General features: G+C 40.6%; 1 protein-coding gene across 3 annotated transcripts in view; it reads left to right on the top strand.

Moving 5' to 3' along the window:
• LOC110974783 (A disintegrin and metalloproteinase with thrombospondin motifs 16-like) overlaps positions 1-17,647 on the top strand; it is an 81,449-nt gene extending 63,802 nt beyond the window's left edge. For 2 of the 3 annotated variants that reach the window (XM_022226656.2, XM_022226657.2), the window contains 5 exons: positions 3,321-3,525; positions 6,625-6,810; positions 8,863-9,072; positions 10,463-10,607; positions 11,379-17,647. In XM_022226656.2, coding sequence (XP_022082348.2) covers positions 3,321-3,525; positions 6,625-6,810; positions 8,863-9,072; positions 10,463-10,607; positions 11,379-11,485 — 853 coding nt within the window. In that variant the 3' untranslated portion in view covers positions 11,486-17,647. The remainder of the gene's footprint in view (positions 1-3,320; positions 3,526-6,624; positions 6,811-8,862; positions 9,073-10,462; positions 10,608-11,378) is intronic. The other variant, XM_087137667.1, reaches the window with a different exon arrangement.
• Positions 17,648-17,815: the final 168 nt, after the last annotated feature.

The raw sequence follows: 17,815 nt of genomic DNA, 5'->3' as shown, positions 1-17,815 counted from the left end.
ACCTGAAAAAAATTAATGCAGCCCCCTGGAGTTACTTTGTATCAAATTTGCTTGTGAATTGCCTTGCTCTGAAAGGCGTACAGAGGTGTATTACTCTCTAAGCATTGTATCGTCGTCGTTGAATGCAGAAGTAAAATATGTTTTAAGATTGAGCTCTTTTTAGTGTCTTAACCTTGAACTTGGTCAAACATGTCAGGGGTCTTCGTCTGCTCTGTCTTGTCTTGCATCATTGAGGAACACCATCTTGAGGTTTTGTTTTTGATCTCCCCGAAAGACAGGAATCCACCGTTTTGAAATTGAAGTAGGGTTTTGAGCAAATCATGGAAGTTTCTTTTTCTTTTAAGGTCAATCAGATCTGTGAGTCTGATGAAAGTCATGCTGTGCTGTTCGCATACCCTGAGGGGGTGTGATTAACTTCAAAAAATGCCAAAGATTGACTTGGGGATTAGGGGCCTTATCCAGGCAAACATTAAGGGGTCGGCCATAAAGTATGTACACGTGGGGGCGAGAGCCTGGTGCCGTTGCATACACCATGTGTACAAGGGGGGTTCAAGCCAATATGTATTTTGCCTTTAATGAATCTTCATCATATCAATACCCTTTCTCATACAAATAAATACCAGAATCAGCTTCTGTGCATGGAAAAACCATTCAAACACCGTATCCTCCACCGTCCATTCCCACCACTTATCCTCCCATGCCAATGCCCATTATTAGTAAACGGCAAAATTACTCATGACACAAAGACCGGCAGCGTGTTCTGGAACTGTGGAATGCATATGCGAATGGGGATTGGGGTTGGGGGGTGGAGCCACGGTATACACCATGCGTGGAAGAGGAGGGGGGGTATGAAAAGTAGGCATTTGTGCGTACGTGCTTCATTGACGGCCCCTAAGTGGTGAACTGTAGCCTGGATTCTCTCCCAAATTGCAACAGAAAAATATGATTGATGGGTTGAGTAATTCTCGACATATAGCAGCATGCCGTGAAGTCATTTGACATGCCGTGATGATGTACATGTAGGCACAGGTAGGAGAGAGTGGCAAGTGCCCGTTGATTGATTTTTGGTGGCTTTCCTGCCTGCCTGGTTGTGACTCAGCCCGGAGTAACTGAGAGACTTTGGTCTGACTCACGCTACCGTTGCATTGACCCACTCTTCACCTTTGCCTATTAAAGGTGGTCAGCCAACCCACCTGACTAGGCATCATTTTACCATCATTACAGCTGTCTATGCCAATTAGAAGTGTCCCCATTACGAGGCTGAAGGTGGATAGAAAATACCGATGTGATGATGGAGAGTCGTTACCAAGATAACCGGTCATGAACATCCTGTCTCAAAAGTTATTAGGGGATGTCTCAGATTGAGATTCGCACTCTGAGTGTTATATTTTGTGGGTACTTACATTGAGGATACTGAACTTTGAAATGAAGATAAATTTGTTTTGGAAGGGATGGAGGCTTAAAGGTTGTACAAGAATGCATGCTTGCCAAATAGTTTTTATTTTCTTGTGAATGTGCCACTAATTGTTCCTTCTTGCACTTCCCATCTGTTCCTCCAACCCCCCCAAGTTTCAAGGCATTTTTAATATTAGAAAGTTCTCATTAGGCCAAAATAAAAACAACTCTGGTTTCTGGTCACGGGCATGCGCCAAAAGAGGAGCGGTGACACAGCTTTTTTTTCCTCCTTTTTTTCCCTTAGAAGCGATGTACATGCACATATACTTGTTACTATGAAAAGAGTGAATTAGCAACTTTGAATTAATAAAAAAGACCATAAAATATGACAAGAGGCAATGGTTTCAGCCATCTCACTCAAACAAGAGGCTTCAAATCTTGGCAACATTGAGCTTGTTAAAATACAGTAGCACAACCAAGGAAAAATTACATGTGAAAAATAAATGTTCAGTTCCACTTTTTGGTTTTGAAAGAAATTCTCATGAGGTGACATTCTTTGCACATTGTTTTCTGCTTTAGCTTAGAGGAAACAAGTTGCACGTCAAAAAGCCTATGAAAAAATAATTCAAAACAGTTCAGTTCCAGAGTCAAAATGAAGATAAAATTCTCATGAGGTAAATGTTGTACTGTGCACATTGTTTTCTGTTTTAGCTTATAAGAAACAAGTCGCATATAAAATATCGGGGAAAAAATTCCGCTCAGAAAATAAAATCTCCTCTCACTCTAATCAGCCTTTGTTCTTGGCAAGTGACAATGCATGAGTTGTTACATCTATTGTCATAACGAGATGTCCATCGCCACTGCATGCACCGCATGGGTATGTACCGCCACTGCCTCACCGACACTGAAATAGACTGGCCCCTCGCGGTTTGTTGCTTAAAAGCATTTTTAATTTGAATACGTAAGCGGGATGTAAGACCACTTCGTTTGTCTGGTTCACAGACGCGGGCCAGGTCCGAATCAGTTGGCAACGGTCGGAATTATGCTGAGTATTTGGTAGCATCCACAGCCAGTTCTTATAGAATCATGCAATATCGAGCCACAGCCAATTGATTCGGACACAGCCTTCGTATAAAGATACACGAATGACGTCATCTGTTAAGAGTGCCCGACTAAAAAGTATGGAGACCTACGGGGATTCCTTCACCGTACATATTACTCCACCCCACTCATTGAAAACACATTAAAATTGCGCGGTAGCAGAATTCCTGCCGAAAGTTTGTCGGCTTTTGGAAATCGTTTTATGCAAAATAAAAAAATTCTTTAGTTTGCCGACATGCAGATCTACGGCAATGCGCGCGGTGACCAGAAACCAGAGACTTTTTTTTGGGGGGGGCCTTATACCCTCTCTACTGAAAGCTACAAGTATGTCCAAAATCAACTGCTGCATTTAAGGATTTTTTGCTCCTTACTAAAGAACGAGTTTGGTCCATTTTCCCTTGAGCCTTATGACATCAGAAGGTGTTACATGTACATTTTCAGTGGTCTTCTTTGGTTTGGAGGGGTTTCATGGCATGTGGTCTTTGTAATTCCCAATCATAGGATCGAAAACTGTCTGTTATTCCTATTACATTATGTGCTGTTTGGGAGAAACTTTTTAGTAAGTAATAAACCTTTAGAAAGACATTTGATTTTAGGGAGATAGTTGAGTATCTTCCCTTTTGGTTTTTGATACCAGCAGAAACTCATATTTTTTTCAGTTCTGAAGGATAGTTTGATAGCTTAGAGTCATACAAAAAGATTTGATTGGGTTGGGTAAGGTTTTTGTCATTTTAGAGTTCAAGGGCATCACTGTTTTTGTGCAGGTATATGAGAACGTTTCCCTAAGGTAGCAATTATTAAGGGTATCAATGATTATTCTGCAGGTGGGAGGTGTGGGAATGGGGGGAGTGCAGCCGTTCGTGTGGCACTGGCCGGCAGAAGCGCCGTGTCAAGTGCATGAGGCGGATGAGGGAGGAGGTGGACAAGAGCGTCAAGGAGACCTACTGCACCGGCCCCAAGCCCCGCAAGCGACGGAACTGCAACATGCAGGACTGCCCGGCCCGCTGGATTCCTGGCACCTGGTCCGACGTAAGTCAGCCTGTTGAACAACCCCGTCACTTGCATAAAGAGCATGTGTTGTGTCTGAGAGATGAAACCCTTTCAAAATATTTTCCAGAATTTGAGGGGAATGATAGCATGTGTTACAGAAGATGGTTTTTGTTTTTATCCCTTTGCCTGCTGTGTGATTTAAGAGTGATTGATGCGAGTCCAGATTGAGTCAGAATCAAGTCACTGCTTTGAGTTTGAGAACCAGTGAACAGTGACAGCATGGCCTTTTCCTTTTCATGAGGAATTCTTCCTTTGAGAATTCAAAGGCAAGGGTTGATGAAGAAGACTGGCAGATTTTTCAACGGAAATTAATAGTTCACAGTGAGTATTTTAAAATATGACTTGGACTCCGGCTTAACTGGCATGAGTTATGGCATGGACTGCACCCCTAATCAGAGGGACGCTAGACTCAAATCAGGACTTGACCCTGAGGATTGATCCAGCCGTGGATTCAAAATGAGATTTGAGAAACAAAGTATGAAGTTGGTCTTGATTGCTGTCCAAACATTTTAATAACATGTTTTTCTTGATAATAAATGGTCATTTTCCTAATTGAAAAAAATCCTGCATCTTAGTTATATAATAACCACTTGTACCTTATAAAGCCAATTTCCTACTCAGCTTTGAAGTCAATTAAATATAAGCCCTTTAAGATTGAAAGGTATCCAAACTGACTAAACAATTACTTCTGGCTTCCTGTGCTTTACATACAAATTCTGTCCACCGAATTCTTCATCAAAATGAAAATGAATCGAAAACCTATTTTTTTTTGTTGACAAGGTGCATTTAAGTTAGCAGGTACTCCGTCCCTGTGTGCAAACAGTAGCATTTAAACAATTGGTTCCATATCAGCTTCCCATCTCAGTAGCATTACTGCATGCAGTGTTGCTTTCCTGTGGGAAGTTCATTTTCATGATTCATTTCTCTTGACTATGCCATCCCTCGATCAAAGAAGCGATTAGCCAGTAAACTGTACTATCGGCCTACTTTACAACCCTCCAGTCAAGTAGAATTGGAGTGATAGACAGAAGCATTGTTAACATTTGACTCTTTTTTAGACCAGTGTTGTAGGCAAGTTTGTCTCTGAGTCTCTAAATAATCTGAATCATACATTCAAGGTGAGGTAGGATGGAGCCCAAGTGTCTGGGCAGTGTTGGCGGAGTTGTTTTAATTGCATGTGCTAAGGAATACAGTTGGTTTGGAACACAGATGACATGAGTATATCAGAAATACACAAATACTTCCAAAAGAAAGCTAACCTTACCTTGACTGGAGTTTGAGTCCTTTTGCGAATACTTTGGGCATTTTAGGTTTATTTGTTGTACTCACAGAGTCCGTTTCATAATTAAAGGTAGTTGAATGCCATTTTACTGTCTTGTGTTTCAAGCATGATTTCTGCTACACTACCTTGTATTATTTTGTTAGTTCACTTGACGAAGGACTTGACTACAACACACTTTCAGACTGTTTTTCTTGTTTGTGTTTTCTGAATACCAGGAGTGAATGATCCACAATATTGTGACCAACAAGTATTTGCCTTGGAGAAACCACTTTCAAACATGTCCCATTTTCTGTATTTATTTCTCTGCATGTAATTACCTGCCCTCCTAATTACAGGCAGGAATGTATTTGTGAACCTTGTAAAGACTGGTACTTCACATGGCAGGACGAGGTGCACGTAGAACCTTCTGAATTCGTCTCCCATCACAAAAGTGAATTCTGTTTGATAGTATCTGTACACCGATGCCAACTATTCCTCATGCAGAGTGATTAAGCAGGGTACCAGTTTGGCTGTTGTGAATATTTTGATGTCAGAACTCATCACTGTTTTCTTGAAAGGATGGGCATGTCCAAAATATTTCATACATTTTTTGGGCAAATTTGTTTAAATTGGTCTGCACCATTTTACTTTCAAAACATTATTCATAACCCTTTTGGCATTCTTCCACAAGCAAGAATTTAATGTATTAATTAAAGTGATTTCATTCAAAATGTTCTGGAATGGACACAAACAAGACTACGTCTTCAATGCACACAAATCCTCACTTCATGGAAAGGCATTAAAGTAGGTCAACTGAGATTTAAGTTTTCACCAGCATCGTTAACACTTCCGTTGCTGCAAACATGTGTGCCCTTTCCGTACGGCAAAACATGGAAGTCCAGGAGAGCTGAATATCAGGCCAGCTCAGATTTTTGTTTTTATGAAGTGACAGGTGACCGGCTCTGCAAAAAAGGGTTTTAAGTTGTGTAATGCCAAAACATGCAAGGCCTGTTTTATTTGGAAAGGGCAAAATTTCTTCAAAAATGTGATTTCGTGATTTTTCCTTGAACAGCTTCTCTAATATTCATATTTTCAGAATTTGTGACTACAAACATGAAAACTGATGGATAAAGATGAAAAATTGATCATTCAGTAGGAAATCCTACATATCATTGTGTTTCCAAGTGTTACACTTAATGATCTTTTTCTTGAAAAGTGCTTTTCTTGAATCCGGAAATGTGGATATACAAATTTCTATATATCTCCGGAACGCAGCGCACTACAGCCATATTAAAACTCATAACTTGAATCTGGCGACTTATTACCCATTTTTCTAGAGCAAGTCACATATATCTTTGCTAATTATTTTGAGCTTGTTAACTTTTCAATTGTTGTAATTACTGGCGGAAAAGTTTAGCTGTCTAAGAATCAAGTGAAGATTTTTGTTTGTTGACTGTTCTTGAAAAATGTACTTTTACATTCACAAAATGGAAGAAACATCTTTTGTGATCGTCTTGAACCGTTGTTCTCATTTAATTGACGTGCCTGTCCTTTCATCAAAATGGGGAGGAACTGTGAATAGAACCAAAGACATCATAGGTGCTCACAAATAGAGTCTCCCGTATGCTTAAGATGGCTACGAGCTCTGGGACACACCTGAGGATTCGTGCATCTTTACTTTGAATTCCCCAACTTGACTTTCAGTTGACCTTCCTGTTTGCTGACACCCAGATCTGCTGTTACAATTTTGTTTTGGTTCCTTGCCCTTCTCTACCTCTTTGATTTGCCACCTGTTGTTGTTATCATTATACGCACAGTGCTCGGTGTCGTGCGACACCGGTTTCATGACTCGCACGGTGGTGTGTCAGAGCGTCGACAGTAGTGGGAGTCCCAAAGTGAAGCCAGTGGCCATGTGCGGTGGGGAGCAGCCCCCGCTGCGAAAAACTTGCAACCTTAAAGCTTGCCCCCGGAAAGTGCAGTGGTACATATCTGCTTGGAGCGAGGTTTGCATTATTTTCTTTCGCTCCTTTTGTTGTGTGTGTGTTTTCACAATTACATGCACGATGTCACATGCAGTTGGCTTGCATTTCTGTATAGGTTGGTTCATGTTTCATGCGAATGTCGGTTCCCCTGGACTTTTTGTCACGTATGGTGTAATGATACCTACTCCTGCTGGGAAAAATGACAAGAGTTGGAACTATTTTGCCCTGATTGTTAGGTGACATCAAATCCACTCTGCATTCGCTTGAAATATGATCAAGCCTTACTCCATACCACTGATCTTTACAGCCATAGAGTAACTGTGCACCCTTCACCTTGTTTTGATGTTTGGTTTTCTTGCCTAGCATGTTTGCTGTTTTTGTTGAGACTTTTTGTGAACACTTTGCATAGAGTCATTCCTTGTTTTTTTCAGCTGTAGCCCCTTTATGTTCACATTGTATGTTCTGCCGTTGCTTCTTGCCAAATTGAAATGAACCCCCCCAAAATCTGAACACAGAAAGGTCCTAAAACAATGCTACCATTAATGTCAGTTCTTCTTTGAGTTACTCAGTATGATTATATTCATAAGCAGGCAGTGATGCTGTGCTTGGGAATTTGGGTTTGGGAATTAGAAGAGCACTGCTTCTGTCCTTATGCACTTGGGTATTGGTAATTTCTTTTGAAGACTTCCTCATAAATTGTGGAAAGTTTACCATGGGAAGGTGCCGTAGAATGTTGGGTCTAAAGAGACCTATTGGGATTGCACATTCCCATTTGCCCGTTCAGTTCATTAAACTCTCACTGTAACATTTCACCATGTAAGATTTAAGGTTGCCACCAAGACTGGGTGTCTCTATCGACATCCCGAAATGCCTCCTAACACCCCCCCTCCCCGTGGCCTGGCTTGAAATTGTTGGCAGTTGTTCATTCATTTCAGATCATTTTGTGTTACATGTAGATGTTGCTACCAGATGTCGTGATGGTTGTCCTAGTCGCAATGATTGTGTGGCTTGGAAAGTGTTCTGTGCTCACTGACACACATCCTTACTATCCTCATGTGTCTTGTTAACAGGTGTCTTCTCTGTGTGATCATTGATGACAGTGCTTTACTGCAGTTGGGCTTTGATCATTAAAATCGAAACATTGTAGATACATGTTATATAACCGTCTGCTGCGATGTGGCCCATGGCTGTTTTGACACCGGGAGGGGCTAATGGTGTCCAAGACAACAGTATGAGTGATGCTTGTCCTCAGAGGTGTACAGAACACATGGACCACATCAGAGAATATATGTTTTCATACATGTACCATGGTATTATCGCTTAGTTAAAACTTAAGTCTGAGTGGAAGTAATCATTGCAAGAAGTTATTTTGAGAATGACAGGATTGTTTTGGACGTCACCGGACATCTTAATGTATTTGTTCTTATCGACAGGCACATATTAGCAATTTTGAAGCATGTCAGACGCAATAGGAGGGATTTATTTGAAGTGGGTAAATTTGGAGTAAAAACTCTAAAGATTTTACCCAAACCAAATAGCACCCTCCTGTTGTGTCTGCCGTACCTCAATTAGGCAAATGGTGGTGTCGATTGCCTTATCTTGGGCATAGCATTTATTTTGACTGTGCTAAGTTTAAAAGAGTCTCCACTATGGCTAGTATTATGTGCCTTGGGTTCATAAGTGATATGCCCTTTTGGGTTCATACAGGAACTTCTGAAATAAATTTCACAAAGAGTTCTAAATCAATAGAGTGTGAAAATCGTGAGCGTATTTATGTAATACCATGGTATAACATTAACATCAATGTTGCTCTGTTTAGTTCAAACTTTGTCAGGTGTTTTGTCCTGTTTCTATTTACGTTGAACTTTAAAAACAAAAGTCAGTTATACTTTTTCTGTAGTTGTGGGGAATGTGTTAAAATGAAGATGTTGTGGGGACCAAAATGTCTTGGGGACTAATTGTTGTCCCAACTCAGTCTTGACTTTTCCTAACAAAAGGAGTTGTCCCCTCAACAAGGCAACGGCCCAGGCACAGTACCTGACTTGCTTATATTGTTGGCTTCATCTGTTACAGTGTTCGGTGACCTGTGGCATGGGACGGCGCTCCCGCCTGATTCGCTGCAGCTACCTAGACAGACAGGGTCAGTACCGGGAGCTAGAGGACAGCGAGTGTGCCAGCCTGGAGCGGCCCAACCTGGCCACGACCAAGCCCTGCCACAGGGGGGTGTGCCAGTCCCAGGGCGCGCAGAGGTCAGCTGAGTGGCGGGCTATGGCCTGGTCGGAGGTGGGTGGACTGCCTGCTCAAGTTGGTCTCAGTAGGCAGCCTCAGATGGCTGCGGCTGGCTCTAGTGTACATATCTATGGAAAGTGGCTGTGACTGCTAATTAATGGCTTCAGTAGGCATTGATGTTATCCTTAGCCAAGTTATATTGATGTAGCCCATCTCCCGAATGAAGAATCTGAGAATGACCGACACTTCACTTTGAGCATGATGGCTGATTACGGTTAACTTATAAAATATCCACAGATGCGTGAATAGACACTGTGGCTGTGGTCACACATTATTGTTGATACTCTAAATCAAAGGAAGATGGGGGGGGGCATATCACATGAGCGGTCAGTGTCTACCTTTCTACCATCCTGAAATAATCAAGGGTATCCTCCCGGTCTGATCACAAGCACATGCTCTCTCATTTGCGCAAAGGTCGAATTCTTTCCCTTCATGCACTCAGGAATATACTTGGGTTACATGCTCAAATGCAGCCTGTGTGTCGAGTGCTCGCTCACAGTTCTGTGTAAAACAATACCACAGAGGATAAGGCCTGATTCTTCCTATTTTCCTGCTATATACATAGACTGAGCAATAGCAGTTGACCCGTAGACCAAGCAATGGACCCTTAGACCAAGCAATAGACCCGTAGACCAGGCAATAGACGTGTAGACCAGGCAATAAACCTGTACACCAAGCAGTAGACTCGTAGACCAAGAAATGGACCCGTAGACCAGGCAATGGACCTGTAGACCGAGCAATGGACCCATAGACCAAGCAATAGACCCGTAGACCGAGCAATGGACCCGTAGACCAAGCAATAGACCCGTAGACCAAGCAATAGACCCGTAGACCAAGCAATAGACCCGTAGACCAAGCAATAGACCCGTAGACCAAGCAATGGACCCGTAGACCAGGCAATGGACCCGTAGACCAAGCAATAGACCCGTAGACCAAGCAATGGACCCTTAGACCAAGCAATAGACCCGTAGACCAAGCAATGGACCCGTAGACCAGGCAATAGACCCGTAGACCAAGCAATGGACCCTTAGACCAAGCAATAGACCTGTAGACCAAGCAATGGACCCTTAGACCAAGCAATAGACCTGTAGATCAGGCAACAGATCTTAAAATGGGGTACAGGCATTTACAACAGAAGACAACGTTGAGCAAAAGACTGGCCAGCACGGATAGAAAAAAGATCTTGTTCCTGTGTACATCTGTCCTCTTTGGTAAAGCCAAACAAGTATGTTGAAACCCAATCTAAACCCACTACAGGGATGGTGGAATTGGCTAGATTCCAAGCCGCATGCATGTATCGAGTGCTGAGGTTTTTTTTTGTTGCTGTTTTGGTTCTCCTCTTGAAGAAATCAATTGAGAGTTTTTGTGTGTGCATGCGTTTCAGTGCACCAAGACATGTGGAGGAGGTACGAGGACCCGCAGGGTACACTGCTATACCACAAGGCGACGTACTGCGGCATCAAACTGCAACGGCAGGAACAAACCAAGCGAGACTGAGACGTGTAACCCAGAGCCGTGTGCCCAAGCTGGTAATTTGTTATATTTCCTTCAGTAATTTTCTATTCCATGCAGGTACAAGAACTGGTGAGCTTTTAAATAGTAATGATGATCTCTTGGTGGGAGCTCACTTTGTATACACGGGTCAATGCAGGTTTGGTGTGGGATGCTTGATAAAGTGTGACCATTTTGAAGGTATGGTCTCCGTACTCTCTGTGCATGTGCTGAGTACTCAAGTGGCACATTTCTTACCAACCTGGTAGTGGTGTCTTCCTCAAGTTGAGATGGATACTTAAAATCCAGTTTCCTCAATAGTTGCTCTCACAAACTTCTAATCCTCATTTGATCAGAAACGTCTCAAGTTGAGGCCATCAAGGCAGAATTGAAACAGTTCAGTACTAAACCTGTGTGAACTTTGGAGAGATATTCTGGATAGCGTCATACCTAAACGAAAACCATCACAGGAATACAGTCAGTATTGCCAGAGATGATTGTTGAAATGCAGTGTTGTATTCAAGTCCATCACAAGTCCCTGCAAGTCCATCACAAGTCATTCAGTCTTAAGCCGATTCACAAGCTATTCAAATGAGCTGTGACCAAAAGCATTCTTTTGTCATTGCTCACCCTGTCACTTATGACTGGCCTTGTGACTGGACTTGTGACTGGACTTGTGACTGGACTTGTAAACGGACTCATGATCGACTCGAATACAACACTGTTGAAATGGATGTATTCATCCAATGCGTGCCAGTTTATGACTTCGAGTAACACATATTATTTGTTCCTAAATTCCATTATGCCAGCCTGCGTGGACAATTACAACTGGTGCTACCTCGTACCCCAACACGGCATGTGCGAACACAACTTCTACGGGCCCAAATGCTGTTATTCCTGTAAGCACAGTGCCTGATGACTGGACGACAGTCTCAGTTATTGACAGTGCCAGGAGGCCTCCTCTTTGGACCAGTACCGACAGAAAAAAAAATATGCAGTTGACTGTGACAGGAAGGTGGTGATTATCAATATGCTGCAAGTGTTTGTCAACAAGTCATGAAATCCTCCAGTCCACATTCACTGCGACCCCCCCCCCACCTCTTCCCTGAGATGTTTGTGGCAAATTCCTTCTGCTCAACAGAAGCGTAGTCAGCCAGCATGATTTTGACGCGTTACCACGCAGGAGCATTTGTCACACAATCTCTGAAGAATAAAAAATCGACATTTTGATGTCAGAACTGTCATTGAACTACACAAAATGGCAGTTGATGATATCCCGGAATGATTGGCATTGCCCAGTTCTGTTTGGCTTGAAGGGTTTCTGAGTCTTGAATTCCGAACGATTATGCAACCAGTGAAAACTTTCATGCATGTGAATAATTGTTTTTCACCAGCTGATGTGATTCAAGACGTGCATTCAAAAGATGTGTTGATTGGCAACCAGTTTAGCGCCCTCTCATGGATACAAACTTCAAATGTTGGAAAGTACCTTGAGGCACCATTGTCATGTGAATTTCTTGAGAATATGTTCTAGTACAGAAAATTGTACTTACATATAACATTAGTGAGCAGTATATGCACAATACTTCATAAACAATACTTGTGTTATGTTTGAATTTATCTTGCTTGTGAAGGATCAATGACTGTTTTTTTCCATTTCATTTGGAAACAGAGCAGAACTTACAAGAGTTCCCCTTTTGAAATGAAATTTTTTTTTGTTCGCTTTGGAGGAAACCTTGTGTGGTGTGTGTAAAAAAGATAAAACATGGTCTATCGAACAAATTCTTAGGGCATATCCTATTATAAAATTGACATCCCCAGTGCAAAGACAAATCAATATCATTGAACAGATTCCCCATACAGCTTGTCATTTGCTAGTATTCAGCATGAGTATGAGGTTTTTTGTGAGTTGAATTTGTCCAGGAAATTGTTTTGCAGAAAACCCTGTTTTACCGTTTCTCAATGTACATCCACTTTGTGAAATACAAGATGAAGTAGGAAGTAGACTGTTTACACAAATGTTTTTATTTTTCTTAAGTGGACTTCCACCTGTTTTTTCTGAAAGGGAAAAAAGACACGATAGAAATGAAAATCATTGGTTCCCATTTGACGGATACAAAAACAAGAACGTAAAGGAATGAGTCAGATTATTAAAGCTGAGGTCTACAGCACTGTCTCATTACCCATTTGCTAAGATCTGTCATCAGCAAAACCAACATCGACATGGATTGTGGTGGAACACTTGCAAGACTTTGTAAGAAGTGATTAATTGTATAGGCCTACTTAGGGATTGATTTTTTTGATGGCTCATAGGCCAGCTGCTGAAGTCGGAAATACATTACCGTCAATACTTGTGACTTATAACATGCGATTGGTTATGGTTAGGTTGGTGATGCCTATTTGCAGGTCTTATGTTTTTCTTCTGTGAAATATGCGGGGTTGTGAAGAGTCATTGCTAGAGGGCTAACATATCTTCGTGCAGAGATTTTATGCAATTTTTTTTTCAGAAAATGCTTGACACAGTATTCTGCATTATTGAGCAGTCTGCTTGCATTGGTAATGGCTAAGCATTTGCCATCTGGTGACTGAACTGCAATTTGTGCTGTGGTAACAGAACGGTGTTCATTACGACGCGGACCGCAAATTTTAGAAGGTTTGTCAGTAAATAGTGAACAGGAGGGAGAAATCTGTTTGATCTCAGCAGCACCGCACAAATTGGTGGTATCTAATTAAGAAGTTCCTTGGTAACGCCAAAACTAAGCAACACAAACCTGGATCTGTTTTTCTGCACCCTACAAGTGTTTGGGCTTTAGCAGTGCAACTCTGTGTTACCATGGCAACAAAATCGTGCCTTCCTTTTTTTTGGGCACACTCAAGGTGTCTGTACAGGTATTCGTGTAAAGCAGGGTCTCCTTATTTATTGGTGTTTGCCGATGTACATTAGGTGCTATTACTGTTGTTATTTTTTAAAAATTATGATTATGGTTTATTTAAATTGTGTGTGAAATGATGAAGTGATTAGTACATTATGTATGAAAGAGCTTTCAAATAATGATAAAGCCGCCTGAAAATTATTGCACTTGTATCTAGATATTCCTTCACGGTATTTGTCAGGTTTTTTGAGATGAAATCTAGTTCCAGCTTTTTCAGTGGGATATTTTATAGTCTTACAGCTGTTAAGTATTTTTGCACCTTACACCTGACAGTAAGACAACTTATTTTTCAATTATTTGTTTAAATAGCTGTACAAATGCATCTATAGTATAAGTGATTCTTTTTTTCTTCATGGAAAAGGTTTGTATCCAGTTCTATAAATAGTATCACCCTGTTGTAAAACTTTATTTTAGATATTGAATTGCTATTTTAGGTGAGATGGTTGTGTATTTTTGTAACAAACTGTAGTTGGAAGGTGGAAAAACTATCACAAAAAACAACCCAAGCAGCCTTTGGGTTTTGGAGGATTTTCCATCAAAATACAAAATCTGAAATGATTCTAGAATGATTGTGAATTGGCACACAGTGCCTCATCGCTGGAGCCCTAAGTGCATTTTGGATTTTTAATTTTATCAGTTAAGTTCTCTATAGTGATTAATAGGCCAACTCAGAAGCTTGGCTTTCTGTTAAATTCAATTTAATAGTTGCCCTGCAATGAGATTCTTTAATTTAATAAGTTCCCTACTTTTAATGTAATAATCCCAGCAATAATGTAGTCTTATACTGCATTTGAAATAAACTATACATCAATTTGCCTTGCTTTTGTTTAAAGCACAAAGATGCGAATCAGCCCTCCTGAAATTAAAAATCAATGTGACCCAGTTACTTTGCAGGTGAGCTTTATCACCAACCATCAATGAATGTCTGAATTGTTTTTCAATAACAGTCTATGTGGATTCCTGAAGGCATTTTGCCATGAGAGAGCTCAGTATTATTTGCTTCAGACAACAGTATTATTCGTTAATTATCCTATGTTTTGTAGATCCTTCACCTCAAATATGGTTCACTTAGAGAGAAAAAATTTGAGATTAGAATTAATACCGCCAATCTGTAGCAAGCTGCCATTGCCAGTCCAACATGTTTTAAGTATCAGATGCCGTAACTTGTGGTTACGTAATGGATTATTTCATTTTAATTATATTTTCCAATTTTCAGTGGTTTCCATGTACGTGTATTTACCTTTCCATGTTGGTGATCAGGTTGAGCACAGTCATCCATTGTGTTTGTATCGGCTTATCCTTCCATTTCTTCTCTTTTCTTTTGTTTCTTTGTACAAAATTCTCTGCAAGTTTCCTCCAAGACGCTTGAACCTATCTTAAAATTCATTCTCACCCTGTAAATCTTGCAATGACATTGCTGAGGACATCTTCAATGCAAAGGATGTCGACTGGTTTTATTTGCAAATTCCAACCCTTTGGTGAACAAGGGCACAGTGTATTTGCCACTGGAGCTGTCACATTATTAAGAAGTCCCCATGAACGTTCTACCTCGACCAGGTTTGCATAGTTCTGTATGCTCGTACCATAGTAAAGACAATCACATGTATGTAGGATACGCTGCTCTTAGTTTAATGCACCTCATTGGTTAATTGTACTGTCGAGACTTAAAGATGTTCCCAGCATGTTTTTTTTTGGTGTTTTTGTTTCTTCTTGCAAACAACTGAAGAAATTCAGCAGATCATAATGTGGTTTGTGGGAAAATACAGAGTGAGGTAGACATAAATCTAATGCCAATCACAGCCAAACTCCTTGTAGATTTGCATTTCGGCAAGATTGAAGGAGGCTGAGCAATATTGCCTAGGTGGGCGATGTTGCTCCCTTTAGAGTTGAAATATATGCCATTGGTTTCTTGCAGTGGAGGATTTATGAGAAATCAATAAGGTTCCCAGCCCAGAATGCCTTAGAGTTGTTGGTGGCCAAACAGCATTCAAGCCTATCCGGTTCGGAAGTGTGACGTCACTTCAGTCTCAACCACACCCTCTGCACTTTAAGTTGCATTGGAGCCGGAAGTTAACACGCAACTTTAGTGTTCGTCCAATGGGAGCCTGCAAATCAGTGGTGCATCCGCATGTGTGACGAAGTCACTCACAAACCAGATACATGCTTCTTCAGTAACAACCATAATTGCATTAAAGAGTTGACTCCACTATTTGAGTGTAATTAGACGCTATTCAAGTAACTGTACTCCCATTTTCTGTACGCCTTTACTGGTAATTGTTGAAATACAGCTCCTGTAAATGTCACAGCTATTTGACGCAATGGATAGTGAGTGATGGTTAGCGTGTGGTCACATGGTGACCATCTTTCAAATGTACACATTTGGATTATTTTGTTTTTCACTTTTTAATGTACTGTTTTGTCAGCTGTTGTTATACAAATGTGATATCTGAATGACAGAAGTTAGCCTCACCACTCAGAAAGGCCATGAAATCTACATGAAAAAATTTTCAAAGTTTTTGGACCCCCAAATGTTTGCCCCCCCCCAAAATAGGTTCTGGATCTGCCTTTGTAAATAGATGGTTGTGAATCAGATCACTGATTCAGAATTGCAGAACATTTATGGAAAATATTCCAACTTCTAGAGACTAAGTGCTGTTTATCACTGCAAAAAGAGCTCTTAAAATCTGGTAAACACCTTTCAAAATTTGACGGTCATAAAATTGACTCTTCCTGATGGTGATGTTGATTCGTGACTGTTTTCTTTAAAAGGGCTTAGACACGTGGAGGGGGCTAATGGTGCAGGAGAATGTGATTTAAAAACACTACAGTATCTGACAACATCAAGAAATAAGCACGATTAGAACATTCCAGATTGTATTGACCATCCAGACTCTGGTCCTTGGGGTCAAGCACCGGATGTCATTTAGCTTTTTTAGCAGAAAAACAAAATGGTTTGGCAAATTTCTATACCAGTCAAAATGCTGGGAACCAGTGACTTTACTTGTGGCAGTTAGCCTGCCATGCAAAGAGAGCAGTGGGCCCCAAATAGGATGAGCTGTCACGTGTTGAACAGTTACCGTGCAGATTATGTCTTCTGCTACCAACAGTCTACTAAATGCAATCAAACAGTCTACTAAATGCAATCAAACAGTCAAGTATTTCTTGAAGACCAGGTCATTCCTCTGTGATTCTCTGTAAAACAGGTGAAAATGTTTGGCATTCGGCATTGAACAGATACTTGATGTTATTCCAGCTTCTCCAAATATTATTATTTGACCACTTGCTGAAAGACACAGACAAAGAAAATAGTCCCCCTGTTCAGAGGATGAAAATGGGAAACAAGCCACAGCAGTAAATCAGGTTTGCCAGGTTGGGAACGCAGGACAGATTGTAAAAGATGAAATAGTGTTAAACAATCATGCTTTAAAATATATTGAAATTGACGTATTATCTTGATAAATTATTGTCTACTTACCAATCACCAGAGGCCTTAATTGGCTATTTGGATATTCTTTCTGATGTGATTTGTAGCTGTCCATTGGTGCTAAGTTTATGAAGTAGCTCTTTAATGGTGCTAAGCTCTCTGTTCATGTAATTCTATGATATTGGTTATACTTTTCAACACAATTCAGATATTTACTAAAGTGTGAGTACTATGATTAAAATGTGATTAATGTTAATTGCATGGATGTTACTAGTCAGACAGTTCAAACTAGTTGGGTTTTTCTTCAAGAAGTCTGTTCATTTATGCAAAGTAAAATCAACAGATGGAGTTTATAGATTTATTACTGGCTTTTATATTCATGAACTGAAGGCATAGTTTATGTTTTGGGTACATGAGAGTTACTAAAAACATTACTTACAATCAGATGTATTGCAAGGTATCTTGAAAGCAGGGTAATTCTATGCACAACAGCGTTTTTTTCAAACATTAGGTAACATTTACTGTCATGTGTACAATCTTTCCGAAGTATTTGCCACAACTGTTTCCTTTCACGTTTTCATTGTCATGGACATTTTGCGAGTGCTTTGAAACGGACTCGGCTCAGAGTATTTTAAGTTCCGTGAAAATTACACTTTGTAAACAGTAAATGGTGTGTTCTCTTCAGATCCATGTCTGTGGATGAATAAATATTCTTTGTGGACATCATGGTGTCGATTGGAGATGTTTGGATATTGGAAGTGTGAGGTATTGCACGCTGCATACATTCCTCCAAGCTTTCTTCAGAGTAATCTGAGAAATTTGTTGCGTACCAGTACTTATGTTTAATTGGCTTCATACTGATTGGTGTGTTCCCTGAAACCAAATGAAG

The sequence above is a fragment of the Acanthaster planci genome, linkage group LG06 (genome assembly GCF_054643075.1).
Source record: "Acanthaster planci isolate LZ-2023a linkage group LG06, COTS_SCS, whole genome shotgun sequence".
NCBI lineage: Eukaryota > Metazoa > Echinodermata > Asteroidea > Valvatida > Acanthasteridae > Acanthaster > Acanthaster planci.
The sequence above is the reverse complement of the archived record's forward strand: the minus strand, read 5'-3'. Positions and strand labels throughout refer to the sequence as shown.